Source organism: Papilio polytes, unplaced genomic scaffold, assembly GCF_000836215.1.
Source record: "Papilio polytes unplaced genomic scaffold, Ppol_1.0 DF821067.1, whole genome shotgun sequence".
NCBI lineage: Eukaryota > Metazoa > Arthropoda > Insecta > Lepidoptera > Papilionidae > Papilio > Papilio polytes.
Window position 1 is genome coordinate 1,321,777 of NW_013528137.1, and position 16,902 is coordinate 1,338,678.

The window sequence follows — 16,902 nt, forward strand, 5'->3', positions numbered from 1 at the left end:
TTTTTCTTTGCTCTCGTCTTTTTTTCCTAAACGGTAGATGTTATCGATATCTCTTTTATCGATTTTAATATCAAGATCAATTTTTATTTTGTCTATGGTTACTTTTATAAGGTCTTTCGATGGATTCTCCTCTTCCTTCATTCCGTATAAAATAATGTTGTTTTTTCTCTTTTGTTTTTCTAAACTTGATATTTTTTCTTTTAGATCTGTATTTTCGGCCTTAAGTTCATGGAGTTCTCGTATTAAGGGGGCAATTTTTTCATCCATCTGTGTGATTATTACTTTTGTTTGATTTGACATTTCTATTTTTATTTTATCGAAAAATTTTTCAAAGTCTTCCATTGTTATGAAATTTCGTGAAACGGAACGTTTTTTGCGTTAGGATGGTAGCCCTGATTTGAGTAGCAAGATATTGACACAACTTGTCACTGTCACTAATTTTAGTTGTTAAAGGGTGTTGGCAGCACTGTTTCGAATAGCTGTCTATTTACCTTACTTGTCAGTGCCACTTTGTTATACTGGAAGCAATTTTTGTTGAAGTTGGTAGTCCCAATTCGGGTAGCGATTCAAATTAATGATGACACTTTCACTGGTTAACCGTTTTTTGTTTGTAATCTTTTAAAAAGTGTTTGTAGAAATACTAATTATTTGGCACTTGTTTTGCACAACCAATAAAAGTTTTTAAGCACTGTGACGCACTAGCTATGTGATGCACTGTGATTTTTCGGGATAGTGACCGAGTTTCTTCTGGATTTAATTAAAAAACTGGAGAGCAGTTTATACGCCAGTTACTAGTGTCACAGCCGGAACCGGAACACAAATGGTAAAAAAAATATATTTATTGACTTATAAGGGGCTTTAAAGATTGTAAAACTAATTTCGAAATTAGTGTATACTTTTTTATTACTTCGCATCTAGGCAGTCGACCTGTCGACCCTCACTCAGACCACTATTTTATTATCTATTTACTATACACCTAAAGTTTCTTAAATTAAAATAATGCCAAATAAAGCGGTGTCGTTAATTTTTCTTTGATCTGTCGATACGTGGAACTATAGCTATTAAAATAATTACAAATGTATTAAGTAATTTCAAATATGTTCTGCGCGGGTACTATGTATAGATTTTTGACTTTTTTGTCGCATTTTTAAGTTAGATAGTTTTATTATTATTTATTATTTTCTTGTTTTGTTTTTTTTTATAATTTTCTATATATTTTTTATTTTATGTTGTCCCCTTATATCAATTATTATGTAACAGCCCTCAGGGATGGATCAGAGGGAGATAGATGAGATATCCGCGTGGCTCGCGCAGGAGAAGGTCTGTTTTATTTTTTTCCCCCATTTTATTTGCACCCCATTTATTTTTATAAGCTCAGCTTATCATTTTATCATTGTATTGTAATTTATAATAATTGCATTTTAATATATAAAATTATGTATGATATATCGAAATATTCATCATCCATTTTGAAATTAATTACAACGCCATCTAGTTGAAATAACACTGCAACGGCTTACTTGATATTCATGTTTTTTGCCCGACTTGCTTTGCAGCACAGATTGTTTTTAGGAAATCTTTACTTATAAATTACTAGCTTTCGCCCGCGACTACGTCCGAGAGGAATAAAATACAAAAGCATGTAGCCTATGTGTTCTTCCAGACTATCCTCTACATCTATGTCAAGTTTCTTCCAGATCCGTCCAGCAGTTTAGGCTACAAACTTACAAACATCCATCCATCTAAACTTCCGCATTTATAATATAAGTATGATTCCAGGCGGCTTCAGAAGCAAACGGGGGTCAGGAGAGTGTGACCAGCAGCGACTTCGACAAGTTCCTGGCGGAGCGCGCCGCCGCCGCAGACAGCCTGCCCACCATCGACCCCCAGCACCCCCAGCACACCCAGAACGCCCCCAACAACCCCCACACCCCCAGACACAGGCAGATCAACAAGGAACAAGAGGACTCCATGTTCGCGCTCTGATCTGATTAACAAAATGGCCCAATCACTTTGTATGGAAATTGTCGCTTAAACCTGCTTTAGCTTCAAGAAATTAAACTATCTTGGAATTTTAAACAGATGCCACACTAACGATGAACGCAGTTAAGGTAACGCCGTGTGGCATCGCTCTATAACATAAAAAAAAATCTTATTTCATATTTATGTATATTTTAAATTCACAATTATGACAAAAAATTTTGAACAAAAATGGTGGGCCTATATTAAAAATTCAAATTAAATGTTCACATATCTTTGAGTCCTGCGAACATAATGAACAAACATAAAAGAGCTGAGTCAATCAGTAATATAACTATCTCTTTCTCTCTTATGTATGTCCCTATTTTCTTTCTCTTTCTCACTCTGAACGATTCCGAGGACTCAAAGACTGCATACAAAGCTAATGTTTTTGCATTCTATTGTATTTATTGTATTGTGTAAGTTTATGCGGTTTTTAGGTTAAGTGACGTCATCGCGCCTCTTTAGTTTTACCGTAAACCAAGAATAGAAAAATCCTAACCTAAAAGCGATTTATTCGCTTTTTTATTAACTTTGTAGTGCGGAAAAGAATTGGTTTTATTTTCCGATTTAAGGGGAAGGTTTTTATATTCGTGGTGACGCTGTAATTTATTTTAAGCTAATCTGGACCATATTTATGATTTAAGTGAATAGTTTTTGTGACTGATATTTCGGTTTTTATGGAATTATTGATTGTTGTTGTTTTTATAAAGATTTTTTTCTTAATTTTTCGATAGACTATCGATGAGTGATTTTAAATTGCAAATGAAATCAACTTAAATGTTTTTAAGTTCACGAACTTGCAAATAAAAAAGTTTTATTTAAAAAATTTGAAGTATCAAGTTTGTGACTTTTTCCACATGTTACACATAGTATTATTTTAATTTTTAATATACACATTTCTCACATAAAAAATGCATAACTTAAATTCAAAGTAAATATATACTAATATTCTTTATGTAAATAAAATTGTCATTCAAAAGTATCAAAACCAATATTAAAAAATACTTCGAAGTACTTTAAGTACTAATTTTCTCATATGTTGGTAAAATCATTTAGACAAATTTTATATAATTTAACTGCATCATTTTACAATAAAAAAATATGAAAACCACAAATTATGAAGAAAAAAAAAACAATAAAAAATGCTAATGAATTGTTTTGTTCAATTTTTATCTCATAAAATGAATTTTAGAGACAGCTGCAGTATTTAATATTATACGATGTACATATATTTACGAATTTGGTGCGTTAAAACAAACATATGTATTTTTTTTTGTATAAATAAGCTTTCCAATCCTTCTGAAATAAATCATACAAAAGTTACGTTTTGTCTCTAAGAATCCTGAGACATGTTTCGTCAGTGGGAACGCACGAAACAAATACTTTTCGAAGTTGTTTCAGATTTTCAACTTAGGTTAAGTTAAAGTGTTACGCATCGTGTAGACTTGAGCGCAATCGGGGGAGCATTTAACACATAATGTAATTTTAAATTACTATTTTCTAGTATTCAAATGTAGATTGTGATAATGTTATTTTATATATTATATTGCCTTTATTACTTTATAAAAAAATTGGCAAATTTATTACAAGATTTTGTATCCTTATGTTATATTTGGTATTTTTTCTGTTATAATCTATAGTTAATATGCACTATAATACCAATGTAATTAAAAATAAAAGCTTTTTTTACCAAATTAGTAAAGGATATAAGATCTTGTAAATGTAACTTATGTTACCTAATAAGTCAACCAAAGTCAGCAACTCACCTTATAACACGATTGAAAAGTAATTCCGAAGGTTTTTCTCACTTTGTGGTATATTTTTAAACTAATTAATAACTTGCGTGAGCTCATATAAACGTGGAATTCCATTGCACTGGTAATAATTCAACTTTTACTTTGACAAAACAGTGAAAATGTAATTGTTACGTCAGTGGAATTGTACGTTTATTCTACTTACCCATTCCACTTTTGTCTCGAGCTAATTGTATTTCGGTGTTGATGTGATAATTTTAATAAAGAACAAGCTTAATGTTAATTATTTAAAAGAGTTATTTTATGTTTTAATCGTTGTATTTAAGATAAATAAAATAATAAAATCATTTAACTGATTGTGAAGTTTTATTTATGCAATTCTAAAGTGCACTGATATGTTAAACAAAAGATAAAAAAAGAGTTCCCACTGCCAGATACATGTTTAACACCATCAGACCTTAGTTGAAATTTTAAAAAAAATATTTTTTTTTGTTGAATGTGTTTAAAACTACATAATATATATTATGTCCTTCTACCCCCATCTTTCGCCTTTTTCTTTGAATTTTTATCCGTGTGACATTTAGAGACACGGCTTAGGAAATAGTTCAATTTGAAATTCATACCTCCCAGACCACTTTCACAGTTTTCTAAACACTGACAAAAAGATACACGTGGCGCCTAAGGTGTTAAAACGTTTCTGGTTTTTTATTTCTAGTATATAGGAATCAAAATAAAAAAAATATATGTTTTCATAACTTTATTTATCAATTTCTGTATCCAACAGATACTTGCAACATTGTTTATGTTAATTTCCAACAAATTCTTATTTACAATTAGACTGGATTCATGTAAAAATACACTGATTTATTTTAAAATTACACTGAACATGGAACAAACTTGAAAAATGTATTTAAAACTTAAACAGCACCTTTCTAAAATTATGCAAATTTAATGAATCAATAAAAAATATACAAAAAAATTCGAATTGTTGCATTTCACATCTTAAAATATTAAATCAATTAGAAAAAAACAAACATCGTTGTTCAAACTATAGCTAAATAATGTATCATGATACAGAAATTAATACACAATATTAGCTTACAATATTTCTGTGAATAAATTATTTATTTTGAAATTATTCATACAGATCCAAAGGGAGCGTAGAGTATTACAATAAATATCAACAAAGATAACGGAATTAAGTTCTTTTGAGTTTAAAAATTACAAAATATTACTTAAAAAAGAACTTGTTAGATAAATATTTTTGCTCATAATAAATTCGTTTTACGCGTCGCGCTAATAAAACGCACTGTCAGAACACGCATAAAAATGTTTTTGTGCATGTTTTTGACAATGAAAACCTACAGAACACAAACAAAACATATAGTAAATGGCCTAGCAGACGAAATGCGTTTTTTTAAATGTAATATTAAGTGTAAATTATAATTATAATCTATACAAAGTACGCTATGGAAGTGTTTGCTCAAAGCTCGTCTCGCGACGGCGCCTCGTTGTCTTCATCATCTTCACTCTGAAATTATAATAAAATTTAAAAATATTATTAATCAATTGCGGTGAATTTAAATTGTCTTATTTACATTTTCAAAATATTCGAAATGTTAACCTATATGGCAGGAAGTCAAGTTATTAAAAAGATATTAATAATTATAAAAATTAAGCTTTCTTTACAGTTTATGTCCTACGTTTTTTTTGTGCAAGTGTCCACGTATATCGACCAATATCAGATTACTAATAAAAGTAGTTAGTCTATATAAAATAAAATTCATACACTTTCAGTTCTTTATAGTTGCTATCAAACATATTTTACAAGAACATTTATTGTTCTATTGCTTATAAATACAAAAGATTAGATGGATGTTTGTTAAAGTTTGTAGCCAAAATTACTGAACGAATCTCCATGATATTTGGCATAGATGTAGAGGATAGTCTGGAGGAAGACATAGGCTACTTACTTCTGTTTTTTTAAAGTTAGTAATATATAAAATGCATACCACAGCGGGAGTGGGCTCGGCGCCCTCGCCCTCAGTCTCCACGAACTTGGTGAGTCCGGCCAACGTGCGCTCGCCGTTGTACTCGCGCACCTGCACACAAACATTCATTTTTAATTTAAAAATAGTATAAATATGGCCTATCTTAATGATAACATAGCTTTATAAGAGTGAGATTTTTTTAAATCTACCCATTAGTTTTTGATTTATATCAATACATACGAAATTACAAAAACCTCTTTATTATTAGTATAGATAAAACAAATTAAATAACGTTCCTTTCCATTGTGTTTCGCTTTTTACAAAAGATTTATATCGAGATATCGAAAATTACAGGTGTGCGACGATTACATTATTTTCAGATATTATAGATTTAAATAAAAAGTACTCTCTTTTTTTCAAACAAAAATGTAAAATCACCTAGTGATTTTTTTAATTTTCTTAAACACTATTAAAAAATTACAATCGTTTTGAAGTCAGATTTTGTTAAATATTTGTAAACTATGACGTCACACAAGCAAGCACATTTTGTAACATCCTGTAAACATTTCTGTTTAGGTTAGTTTTTTTTATTTCAACGTTATTATACCTGGTTGTCCTTGGTGTACAGCTTAATGGTCGGGAAGGAGGTGATCTTGGTGTGTTCCAGCTCGTTGGCGGTGGCGTCCATCTTGGCGATGACGACGTCCTCGTCCGCGGAGAAGTGTTCGCCCAATTTATCGTAGATCGGGACCAGCTGCTTGCAGTGTCCGCACCTGGATAACACGATATGCTCTATTACTATCGTAAACACTTAAATATACCAATCCATTAGTAATTATATGTGTAATTTTCGATGAAGGTGGTGATGCAACATGCACATATATGTGAAGAAATTCGAAGATATATGTTAAGTCAACCCGCAGTGGGCCAGCGTGGTTGACTATGGCCTATTGAATGTTTTTTAAATTAAGCCTAAACTAAATAATGTATAACATCTATCTTGAATCTATCTTAAATAACAATAATTTAAATATAAGCTTTTTTCTTTCTAATTTCATAATTTCAGATTGCACAATTATTTTAAACAAAATACAATAAAATGTTAAACAAACTTGCTCTAAAATCCAATATTCAAATTTAAAAAACTGTACAAATATTAAAACAAGATTCCACCATTCTCAAGGTGAACTGGCGAGTATTTGAGCAAACATTATTATTCTAGCAACATTACATAAAGTGACAACAATGGCGGGGCTGACATAATTAATGATAATTTGTGCGTTTCTGAGCGATTGGGCAGACAAAGCCCGCCCCGGCTCACTGAATACGTCTTAACGATTCTACACAACTGAATAAATAATTCAATATTACTACTTATGACGCAATTTATACACAAATATGAAATAGTTGTTTGCGACTTCGTCTGCGTGAAATTAAAAACATAGAGTAAAAAAAAAACTTTTTTACTTACTGTTATCATAGCTTTTAAATGGTAAATAATTTTTTGAAATTGCATTGGTAGTTTTTCAGTTATTTCAATACATACAAAAATACAAATCTTTATTATTACTATAAAATATAGGTCAATATTATAGGTTATTTAGTGCTTACTTAACCATCACTTAGTGTAGTTTTCTACATCACACCTACACTAAAGTATTTCCTTAGTCTGTACTAACATTAAAGAGGAAATTTTTGGAGTTCTTATATTGAAATAACTCAAAACCTACTAGGCTGATTTTAAAAAACTTTCACCATTAACAAAATTCGTAGCCGCCGAGTTACATCGAATACTTTTATATTCTATGCGAATGAAGTCGCGAACAACACCTAGTTATTAATAAACTCATATCAACATCATGACATCTCTGAGTGTAAAAAAATCTTACCAAGGCGCATAGAATTCAACGAGGACCTTCTTCTTGGTGTCAAAGACGACTTCATCAAAGTTGGTGGCCACCAGCACCTTGACGGGCTTGGCTGCCCAGTCCTCGGGCAGCTCCTCGCTGAGCAGGTGCTGCTTCAGGGTGCCAGCGAAGAATGATTGGATGAATTCCTGGCAAACAAATGGAAAAGTTAGGTTTTGACACATGGGGAGGCCTTTAACTATTTTAAACATGATTATTTTGTTTTTTATTGCAAATTTTTAACAGTAATATCAATACTAGATTCTTTGAAATAAATCCGAATTATACTTTTCCCAATTTTACAATAAAAATCATGTTTTTCGATTACAATCTTTGTAGTTATTGAGTTTGAGAAATAATCAGTTGTAAAAAAAGTAAGTTTGATTCTACTTTTGACAACCCTATATTATTATTTTCGAGCTCTTGAAATTAACAATCTAGTTTTACTCATATAAGATTATCAGCATGTCGAATTGTCAACGTAAAGTACACATACTGGTAAGTGACGTGTCCAATCGGATGTTGGTAGAGAATTAAAAGCGTAACTTTTAACACATAGATTGTAACACAATGCGTGGTTTTTAATTGATTTTGTACTTATTTCAGTTTTATGGAATTTAAAGAATTTATTGTTCTTCATAACTAATCCTTATTAATAATAGTTTTAGTTCGCGACTTTGTCTGCGCGTAATTAAAAATTCTGGTAATAAATATGTTACTTATACCTTTCTAATGGCGAAAAAAGTTTGCAAACGGTCCAGTATTTTTTTAATGTATTCAGTAAATACACAAATATTAAACTATTCACTTTACAATATTTGAATAGAAGTTAGTTAGTAGAAAGAATACAATTTTAAAATACATTTAATATATCAGAATTTTTGAGAATGTTAAACTATTAAATCTTTGTAATATTATCATAATATTAATTCTTACAAATAGACCAGATATAATTGATTTGACATAGCTTTGCTCTTATCGAAACAATTATTATTAAAGATTAATATGTTTCTTTTAATGGTTTAATTGTAAATTAATAGACCATAAAATCTAACAAAATATTACTCACTTTGAGATTAGTTTTACGAATCAAGATTTGACGATATAAATGGAATTTTTAGTGGATAGTAATGGAATTTTACTAATAATTTTAATAGAGTTTACCTCAATAGTGTTGGCATTAAGTTCTGAGCTGGCGGGTTTGTATTTGGCCATGTCTTGTTCAAGAGCAATCAGACGAGCGGAAGGCACCTCATCCTTCTTCATGCCAAAGAACTCCAAAATCCTAAAGAAAAATATACATATATTTGAAATATTCTAAATATAATTAACTATGTGTTGTCTACTTCATACTATATTTAGTGTAAGAGATAAAATTAATACAAGTTTAATAAAATACATTTATTTATAATCAAGGATAATTTCAAATCAAATGGATAAATATAAGTGTACTTGAGATATTAATTGACACTTTACTTCCCACTTCCAGTGAAGGTTCAAGCAAAATTTACTTTCTATAAGTATTGAAAAAAATCAAATAAAACACAATACTCTGCATTAAGCACTTAATAATTTTACTAATATTATAAATCCGAAAGTTTAAATGGATGGATGTTTGTTAAAGTTTGTAGTATAAACGGCGGAACGGATCTCGATAATACTGGCATAGATATAGAGAACAGTCTAGAACACATAGGCTATTACTACTACTACACTTTTGTTTTTTTTTTTGCCACGTGGAGTCGCGGGCGAACTCGAGTTACGAAACAATACTTTAGGTTTCACTTTACAGTTACGTTAATTGATTATTTTGGATCCTTCGTGATTAGAAATACTAAGGGTGTTTTAAGTAGTCAATGTCTCTGAGTGCATCATAATTACCTCTGGTGGTCATCTTCATCAGTATCAATAGCGACGGCCATGATCTTGTCGCGATAGTTCTTAGCAACGGGTTTCAAGCCATCAAGGTACTTTTCGAAATCACCATTTTTCTACAAACACAAATTTTATCAACTCTAATATATAGTCAGTAAGGTTGAAATTGCTTTGATATTCGTTGTAAGTTCATTGAATACGTGACTAGAGGTCAACGTATCTATTAGGTCGTTCACCTTAATAGAACTTGTGAGATACATTTTAATATGGAATAGACTGATATGTTACTTCCTTAGTTATATACTGTTTTTATTTTACTATTTATAAAAGAAAGTTGTAAAATTTTTATCTTGAAAATAATAAATAAATTTATTTAAACCAAATATGCATAACATCAATTAAAAATAACAGTAAATGTATGCAAATTGGATATTTATTATCTTTATTCTTGAATTTAATCTATTGGTAAAAGTTGTAAATCAACTTTCACAATGAGAAGACAGTTGCAAAGATCTTATGACCTCTGTATGCAGTGCATTGTAAAACTTTCACTGCAAAATTCACATAGTAACAGTGTCATATATGTAGGTACTTAAGTGCACAAAAAATTGTAATAGATAGCCAAACTATAGTCCCTTTTCCTTCTCACCCTTTTTCTTATAAGAAAATGATGCTAAGGGAATGGGGACTTGACGGTGGTGGTGATGCATAGGAAGGGGAAATATACTCTTTATGTGCGTCACCTCCTTTAGATTATAATTATTATTGATAAAGTTAAACTTACCTTGGACAGGAAGAGAAGCAAGTGGTATTTGATCTGTCCACCGAAGATCTTGGAAGCGGTTTCGTGTGAGAACTCCACAATTGTGGGCATGCTTTGCACAAACACCCACGTCTTGAGCAGATCCTCGTCAAACTCTTTAGCGTCATACTTGACACGTGGCTCTTCAAACTGATAAACAAATAATTTACTTAAAGATATAAAACAAACTATATTAACTTTGTTGCATTGATGTTTGTAAAAATAGGTCAAGTCTTATCTTCACCCTTAGATAAGTGTACCAATTTTTATATTTATTCATTTGCCTTGTGACATAATACTGATTATTGGTTTGAACTAAAACTTTTGTTACTACCTAACAGGAGAGTTAAATAAATTGTCACTAAAGTTAAATAGTGAGACACCTAGAAAATGCACAAAATATAATGCATCAACCGTACTTGGAATGGAATAAAGGTTGTAGATTATGATAATAATGTCACATACATCCAACAAAGTTTGCTAATATAATAAATGGGAAAGTTTAAATGGATGGATGTTTGCCTACATATCTCTCGAATGATGCGGAATGATTGTTTTTTGCTGAAATTTGGTATAGACATAGAAAACACTCACAATAGACAATGTGTTCTACATTGGCTACTAATTAAGGTTTTTCTTAATTCTTTTTGGACTGAGTTCCAGCGACTGCTAGAATATATTTATCACTAATTTAATGTAAAAATAAATTTAGCTGCACTCTCAGGAACCAGTTATCTCTGTCATTACCATGGGGACTATTATTATCAATTCAGACTTACAACAGATTTCATCACATTATTTAAATATCACATTTACATTGCATTATTATTTTACATATTTTAATATGTAATTTGATTTTTTCCTGTATCTTAATCTGTTATTAGTGATATTTAAATTTACTACACTAATTTAGCTAGCACAGTAAAAATGAATTTTATTGTTTAGAAGTTTTGACTGATAAATTCCCTATAAGATACTTTACTAAAGATAAATTGTAATTATCCTGAATGATGAAATATATTGTATTTCATGTAATGTAAGTATTTAAATATTTTTTTAAAACTTACGTTCTTGAATAGGACAACATCGCCAGATTCTGCCTCCAACTCTTCAATGAGTTTCTCATCACTGACAAGTGCAAACACCTGGTCATCCACAAGCCCAGCAACATTAAGGAAAGCCTTTGCCTTGTCAGTGGCCTGGTCGGGGAAGAAACCGAATGTGATCACATTGTTGGCAGCAATTAGTTCCTTAGCCTGTTCAGCGGATGTAACTTCAACGGCCGGAGGACCAGTCTTCTTCTTCAGCCAAGCAATAATATCATCAGCTTGTCTGCCACCTATTATAATAGACATAATATGTAAAAACATAGACGAATTTAGTATCTCCTTCTTTTGGGAAATCGGTCAAAAATGTCTTAATAAGAAAATCTATGACTCATAAGAAGTGGATATTACAGCATATTAAAATTCCAGTCAATCTAATTAGTATGACTCATAAAGTATGGAATACTATATTCAAAGTTTTAATTATATTTGTCCCAAGAATGTATGAATAACTCTTGAAATGCATGAAAAGTTTATAAAACATTGTTAGGAAAATTAATTCCATCACTGATTAGAAAGCAATAACATTTTTACGTAGCATTAAATTATCATTTTAATAACATTACCTGTATAATCGACAGGGTTGCCGTTCTTGAAGAATTTCAACGTAGGATATCCTCTTACGCCGAAACTTTCGGCAAGATCCTGTTCCTGTGTGGCGTCGACCTTAGCAAGTTTGATGGGAGATTCTTCTTCATTCAACTTTGTAGCGGCCTTGGCGTATTCCGGCGCCAGCGACTTGCAATGCCCGCACCACGGCGCATCTGTAATGTAAATATATGTACAACCTATACGACCTACCGGCATTTAATAGTTTTAAAAAAATGTGAACAAAACCAAGACTTTAACTTAGTAACAGTGATTAATAGTTAAGCAATATAATAATTTACAAACTTACAGAATTCAACCAAAATGAAGTCAGTGGTAGCAATAACATTTTCGAAGTTGGCTTTGCTGAGTACTAACACATTATCTTCTGTAGGAACTTCATCGGCGAACGCGGCACCCAAAAGGGCTATCGCTACTGCAAATAACGTAACTCGCATCTTAAATTTGCGAATGCCTGACCACAACTACAGTTTTAATTCGGCCGACGATGCTGAATAAAACGCCGAAAATGCCACTTCATTCACACTCACACCGTCGCATTTGACGTGGCAGCGTCGATCGTGTGTTGGGCTGTGATTGGCCAGCATTGACACTGTTTTTTAGATCATCAACGAGATAAGTTATTTAAAAGAAAAATAAAAATCTATTTCACCTAATAAAATAAAAAAATAAAAGTGCTAATCTGAAGTGCGTTATAATTAAAATATTTTAATGTAATGAAAGACTTTAAAATAATTTTCACTTCAAGGCCGAAATCCGTTTTTGCTGATTCAGTTACCTAATTCAGCTCAGCATTATTGTTAACGAATACATTTTAGTTTTACATTTATCACAAAGAAAATTGCATTGTTGCTTAGTGTTTGAGTAAAATTGGAATGATTTTTAAAGTATTTGAATGAAAAAATAAAGATACGCTGGAAAAAGTATATGTATGTGAATACAAAGTTGAACCTATTTCAATTTGTATCGGAACTTCGCAAAAAATCACAGTTAAAAAAGACAAAGAAACAATGTCTATTTATTCTTACGATCGATTTCAGTAATAATCATAAAATAAACAAATAAATTGTAACATAAACTTGATAAATAGTTTAGTGCAGTTAATTTTTTTAGTGGCAATTTTTCCTTTGACTTTTCACTTTTCTTTGACATTTGAGTTTTTAGTGACAGCGAAATTCGCGCCTTTATTGAAATACTATGTTTTGTTTTGTATTTGTATCATATAAATTTATCATAGGAGATTAAGATAAACTCGACAAGTTATCTGTTGATATCACAATAACATGAATATGAAGTTCTTTTGGGGATAAAATATGAAGCCAAAATCACACAACATGAACTATATAGCAGCTGTTCCGTCAAATTATGACTGATTTGACAGATAAATGGAAACTGTGACGGTCACAACCACAATGCGTATTACATCAAAGTAAAAAAAAAAAACAAAACAGGTATAAAACACGCGTATCGGTAATTCAAAAGAAAATGTAGTTATAATAAATTATGTAAATAGTAGCACTTGTACTTAACTTTGGTAAAATGTAACGTACAAGTTGAAAATGGAAACAGAAACTGAGGTAAAGTTTATTAAATACTTATTTCAAAGGATTAATTAGATTAATGTGCATTAGTTCATTTCAGTTCAATTTGTTTAGTAACAAGATTCAGTTGTTCCTTTTTAGTAATGTTACGTTAATTTGGCGTCTAATTGTGAAAATAAACGCGTATATTTACCTTAAAATAAATTGTTAGCGAATATATTCAACAAGTGACGTTTAAATTAGTAAATTAATGGATATTGGCCTTCGCAAGATGTATGTTCAGTGATTTTATTTTAGAATTTTAAAATTGGCTAACATCCAAATGTTGTACACTTGGACTATCCTAGATAGTTCATCACAGTCATAGATGATAATCACATGTCACGGTAAAATTACAATTTTAATTAAAACTTGTGAAATTAATGAAAAAATACTTTATATAGAAAATATATCAATTTCATTAATTATTTATAGTTAAGATATTTAGTTAATTAGTTTTTAATTTCCCAGATGCCGGAGTTGACAGTAACTTCTGAGATATACCAGGAATATGATTATAAAACGAAACTTAAGCCAAGCCAAGAAGGAAGTAAGTAATATATGCTTTTAATTTTAATTTAAACAAATTAGTAATATAATATAATATAATTAGTAAAATAATAATTAAGTAATATATGCTTTAAATTTTAATTTAAAACATTACTAAGATTTAACTACATTGAGAAGGTAAAATTAATAATATTGTATGTAACCAAATAGTAGTAAATCTAAGTATATTTACTAGTCATTTAAATATTATTATTTCTAAGTTGTAATACTATTATATTTACTTTAATTGAGGCATTCACTTTTATTGCGTCAATTTTCAAGATTTATCCATTGATGAAATTTCCTCAAAAAAGGTTCAAAATTTCACTAATCATATTATATAAATAATTAACAGAATATAATAAACATAAACAAATATTCCATTTAATAAAACCTCTTATAGAATAAATGTAACAATTGATTTTAACAATTTCAGATGTTATATCTGAGTTTCCGTTTCTGCTGCCATTAAGTCAAAATAACTGTACATTTGATGATGATGATGACTTAGACGTTGAAAGACCTTGTAAAGCAAGTGTTAAAATTGGTAAGTCTGATTAAGTTAGTAGTTAATTCTCTAATTCTGTTCTAAGTCTAAAGGCGGGAACACATGTTAGTAACTGGTATACTTGCATGCAAGCTACAAGTACAGTCAGGAAAACTAGTGGTGTTCTACCAAACATTAATCATTACACAGCTTATAAATGTCTGTACGAAAATATCGGTTATTAATGCACAGCTGGTTTTTTTTATTATTCCTTTTTTCACTCATTGCTATAATTAGTTATTAGTTAAAAGAGGCGGAGATTGTCTCGTAATGAACAAGGTAACTTTTCCTGAAGTAGCACACCACCGATTTCCATAACTGTACATGCCAGGTATTAACAGGCTTGTAGCTAGCCCATTTGATGTTATGACAGCTATGGATGAAAGTTGAGGAAGGGGATGAGGGGATGTACTAAACTACACTCACCCCATTACTGGCATGCAAGTTACTGTTTCACTTTACTAGCATGTGTGTATTGTTCCAGTAACTGACATGTAAGCTTTTACTGTACTGTATGCATGTTTCGCCCTTAGTATCTATTTCTTTAGTTTAACCTTGTTTGTTTTAGAACATAGTTCAAAGACTAAAATAGCTCTAGTAGGTCTGCAAGTATGGAGGGGAGCATTCCTTTTAGGTGATTTATTGATACATTTGGGACTGAATGGGAAATTGAAGGGCAAAACTGTACTGGAACTAGGCGCTGGTACTGGATTTACGAGTTTTGTTGCTGCTTTGTACGCAAAGAAAGTTATTTGTACAGGTAAATGTTACTTTTGTATTAAGTTTATAGATAAGCTTAATTTTTTTAATAACTTTTTAAAACATTTATAGCCCCTTTTTAAATAAACTTTGATTATGACTAAGGATTTTTTAGATCTGAGATTATATATCGCGAAAAAATTGAGCTTCTTACAATTGAGCCAAGGTTTATTTTTACTTTTCACGTTTGTTTAAGTTCAAGTTTTTATTTGCGATAAAAAAACTGCTCTTTGCCAGTGTGAACCAACCCTTATGGTCACCAACAAAAGGTGCCTTCTAATTTTCCAGTAATCAGCATTTATGAAGCTTATAAAAAGTATTATTTTTATTTTCAGATATAGATTTAGGTGGTATATTGGAGCTTATAAAATTGAATGCTAAATACAACAATGAGCTAATAAAATCCCAATTTAAAGTGATGCCGCTGGACTTTAAAGAAATTGAATGGAGCAGAAAATTGATGCAGGAAATAAAACAAGTCGATATCGTTATTGCAGCTGATGGTATGATACTGAACCATATATTAGCAATTAAAATATTAGGTTCAAAATTAAAACTCAAATAACGCATTTTGACTTTTTAAATGGATAATTTGTATGTGGAGGGATCATCTTTGCTTCTTTTCAAATTTCGCACCATTTCTTTGGCAGTTGTGTGTTACAGATTTTAGCAGTAGCATTGTTTAAAACTGAAGCTAATTAAATCAAATATGTTTTTATTTCCCTTTCCGTCTGATTCAAAATTAACTTTCGTCTCGAATTTTCTTTAGGCTGTAAGGCTTAATTCACACTGTTGGACAGTAGCGCAGTTCAAGCGTGAATAGTTTCACTGGCGCCAGTTAGTTTTTACATAACCAGTTGAATTCCAGTCCAGTTTATGTCCTGTCCAACAGTACTAAGTGTGGCATTGTTTTATTCCAGTGATCTACGACGATGACGTCACAGCGGCATTTATATCAACAGTGCAGCGTATAATGAACACAAATCCGCCTAAAATGTTATACATAGTTATGGAGAAAAGATACGTGTTTACAATAGAACATATGGACTCCGTAGCGCCGTGTTACGAAACATTCCTAACTTTATTGCACAAGGTCAAATCAGAAAATGTCCACGCAACGTGGACTGTGGAACAACTGCCACTCGACTTTCCTAAATATTTCACGTACGAACGCGTGAAAGAACTAGTTTTGTGGAAGATAACCTCAAAGGTGAATTAGTCTGTGATATTGTTTTCGTGTTTAATAAACGTTGTTGAAAGACATGGAGTTTTTTTTTTTAGAAAAGCATCAAAGTATTTATCTAATTTGTACCAATTTCTTTTTTATGTATTAAAACACGTAAATTAACTTCAGGCAACATTGACTTTTATTAAATAAAATAACGACACAACTCTCATAAT

General features: G+C 30.9%; 3 protein-coding genes across 5 annotated transcripts in view; 2 read left to right on the forward strand and 1 right to left on the reverse strand.

Moving 5' to 3' along the window:
- Positions 1 to 2,751, forward strand: part of LOC106109847 (TOM1-like protein 2) — a 14,495-nt gene extending 11,744 nt beyond the window's left edge. The window contains exons 12-13 of one of the 2 annotated variants that reach the window (XM_013291482.1): positions 1,261 to 1,320; positions 1,780 to 2,750. In XM_013291482.1, coding sequence (XP_013146936.1) covers positions 1,261 to 1,320; positions 1,780 to 1,986 — 267 coding nt within the window. In that variant the 3' untranslated portion in view covers positions 1,987 to 2,750. Of the gene's footprint in view, positions 1 to 1,260; positions 1,321 to 1,779 lie in introns of both variants that reach the window. The other variant, XM_013291483.1, reaches the window with a different exon arrangement.
- Positions 2,752 to 4,518: 1,767 nt separating this feature from the next.
- On the reverse strand, positions 4,519 to 12,633 carry LOC106109814 (protein disulfide-isomerase). The gene is made up of 10 exons (XM_013291432.1): positions 12,356 to 12,633; positions 12,024 to 12,221; positions 11,419 to 11,690; positions 10,334 to 10,501; positions 9,556 to 9,665; positions 8,839 to 8,959; positions 7,657 to 7,823; positions 6,375 to 6,540; positions 5,789 to 5,878; positions 4,519 to 5,307 (listed from the first exon to the last, which is right to left on the reverse strand). The coding sequence occupies exons 1-10, from the start codon at positions 12,501 to 12,503 to the stop codon at positions 5,260 to 5,262; spliced, it is 1,488 nt and encodes a 495-aa protein (XP_013146886.1). The 5' UTR covers positions 12,504 to 12,633; the 3' UTR covers positions 4,519 to 5,259.
- Positions 12,634 to 13,282: 649 nt separating this feature from the next.
- Positions 13,283 to 16,764, forward strand: LOC106109708 (methyltransferase-like protein 22). Of its 2 annotated transcripts, none has more exons than XM_013291300.1 (6): positions 13,283 to 13,643; positions 14,118 to 14,196; positions 14,632 to 14,742; positions 15,311 to 15,502; positions 15,837 to 16,004; positions 16,422 to 16,764. In XM_013291300.1, the coding sequence occupies exons 1-6, from the start codon at positions 13,626 to 13,628 to the stop codon at positions 16,718 to 16,720; spliced, it is 867 nt and encodes a 288-aa protein (XP_013146754.1). In that variant the 5' UTR covers positions 13,283 to 13,625; the 3' UTR covers positions 16,721 to 16,764. The 2 variants fall into 2 exon arrangements, with proteins under 2 accessions (XP_013146754.1, XP_013146756.1); XM_013291302.1 differs by lacking the exon at positions 13,283 to 13,643 and adding an exon at positions 13,908 to 13,993.
- The last annotated feature ends 138 nt before the right edge of the window (positions 16,765 to 16,902 follow it).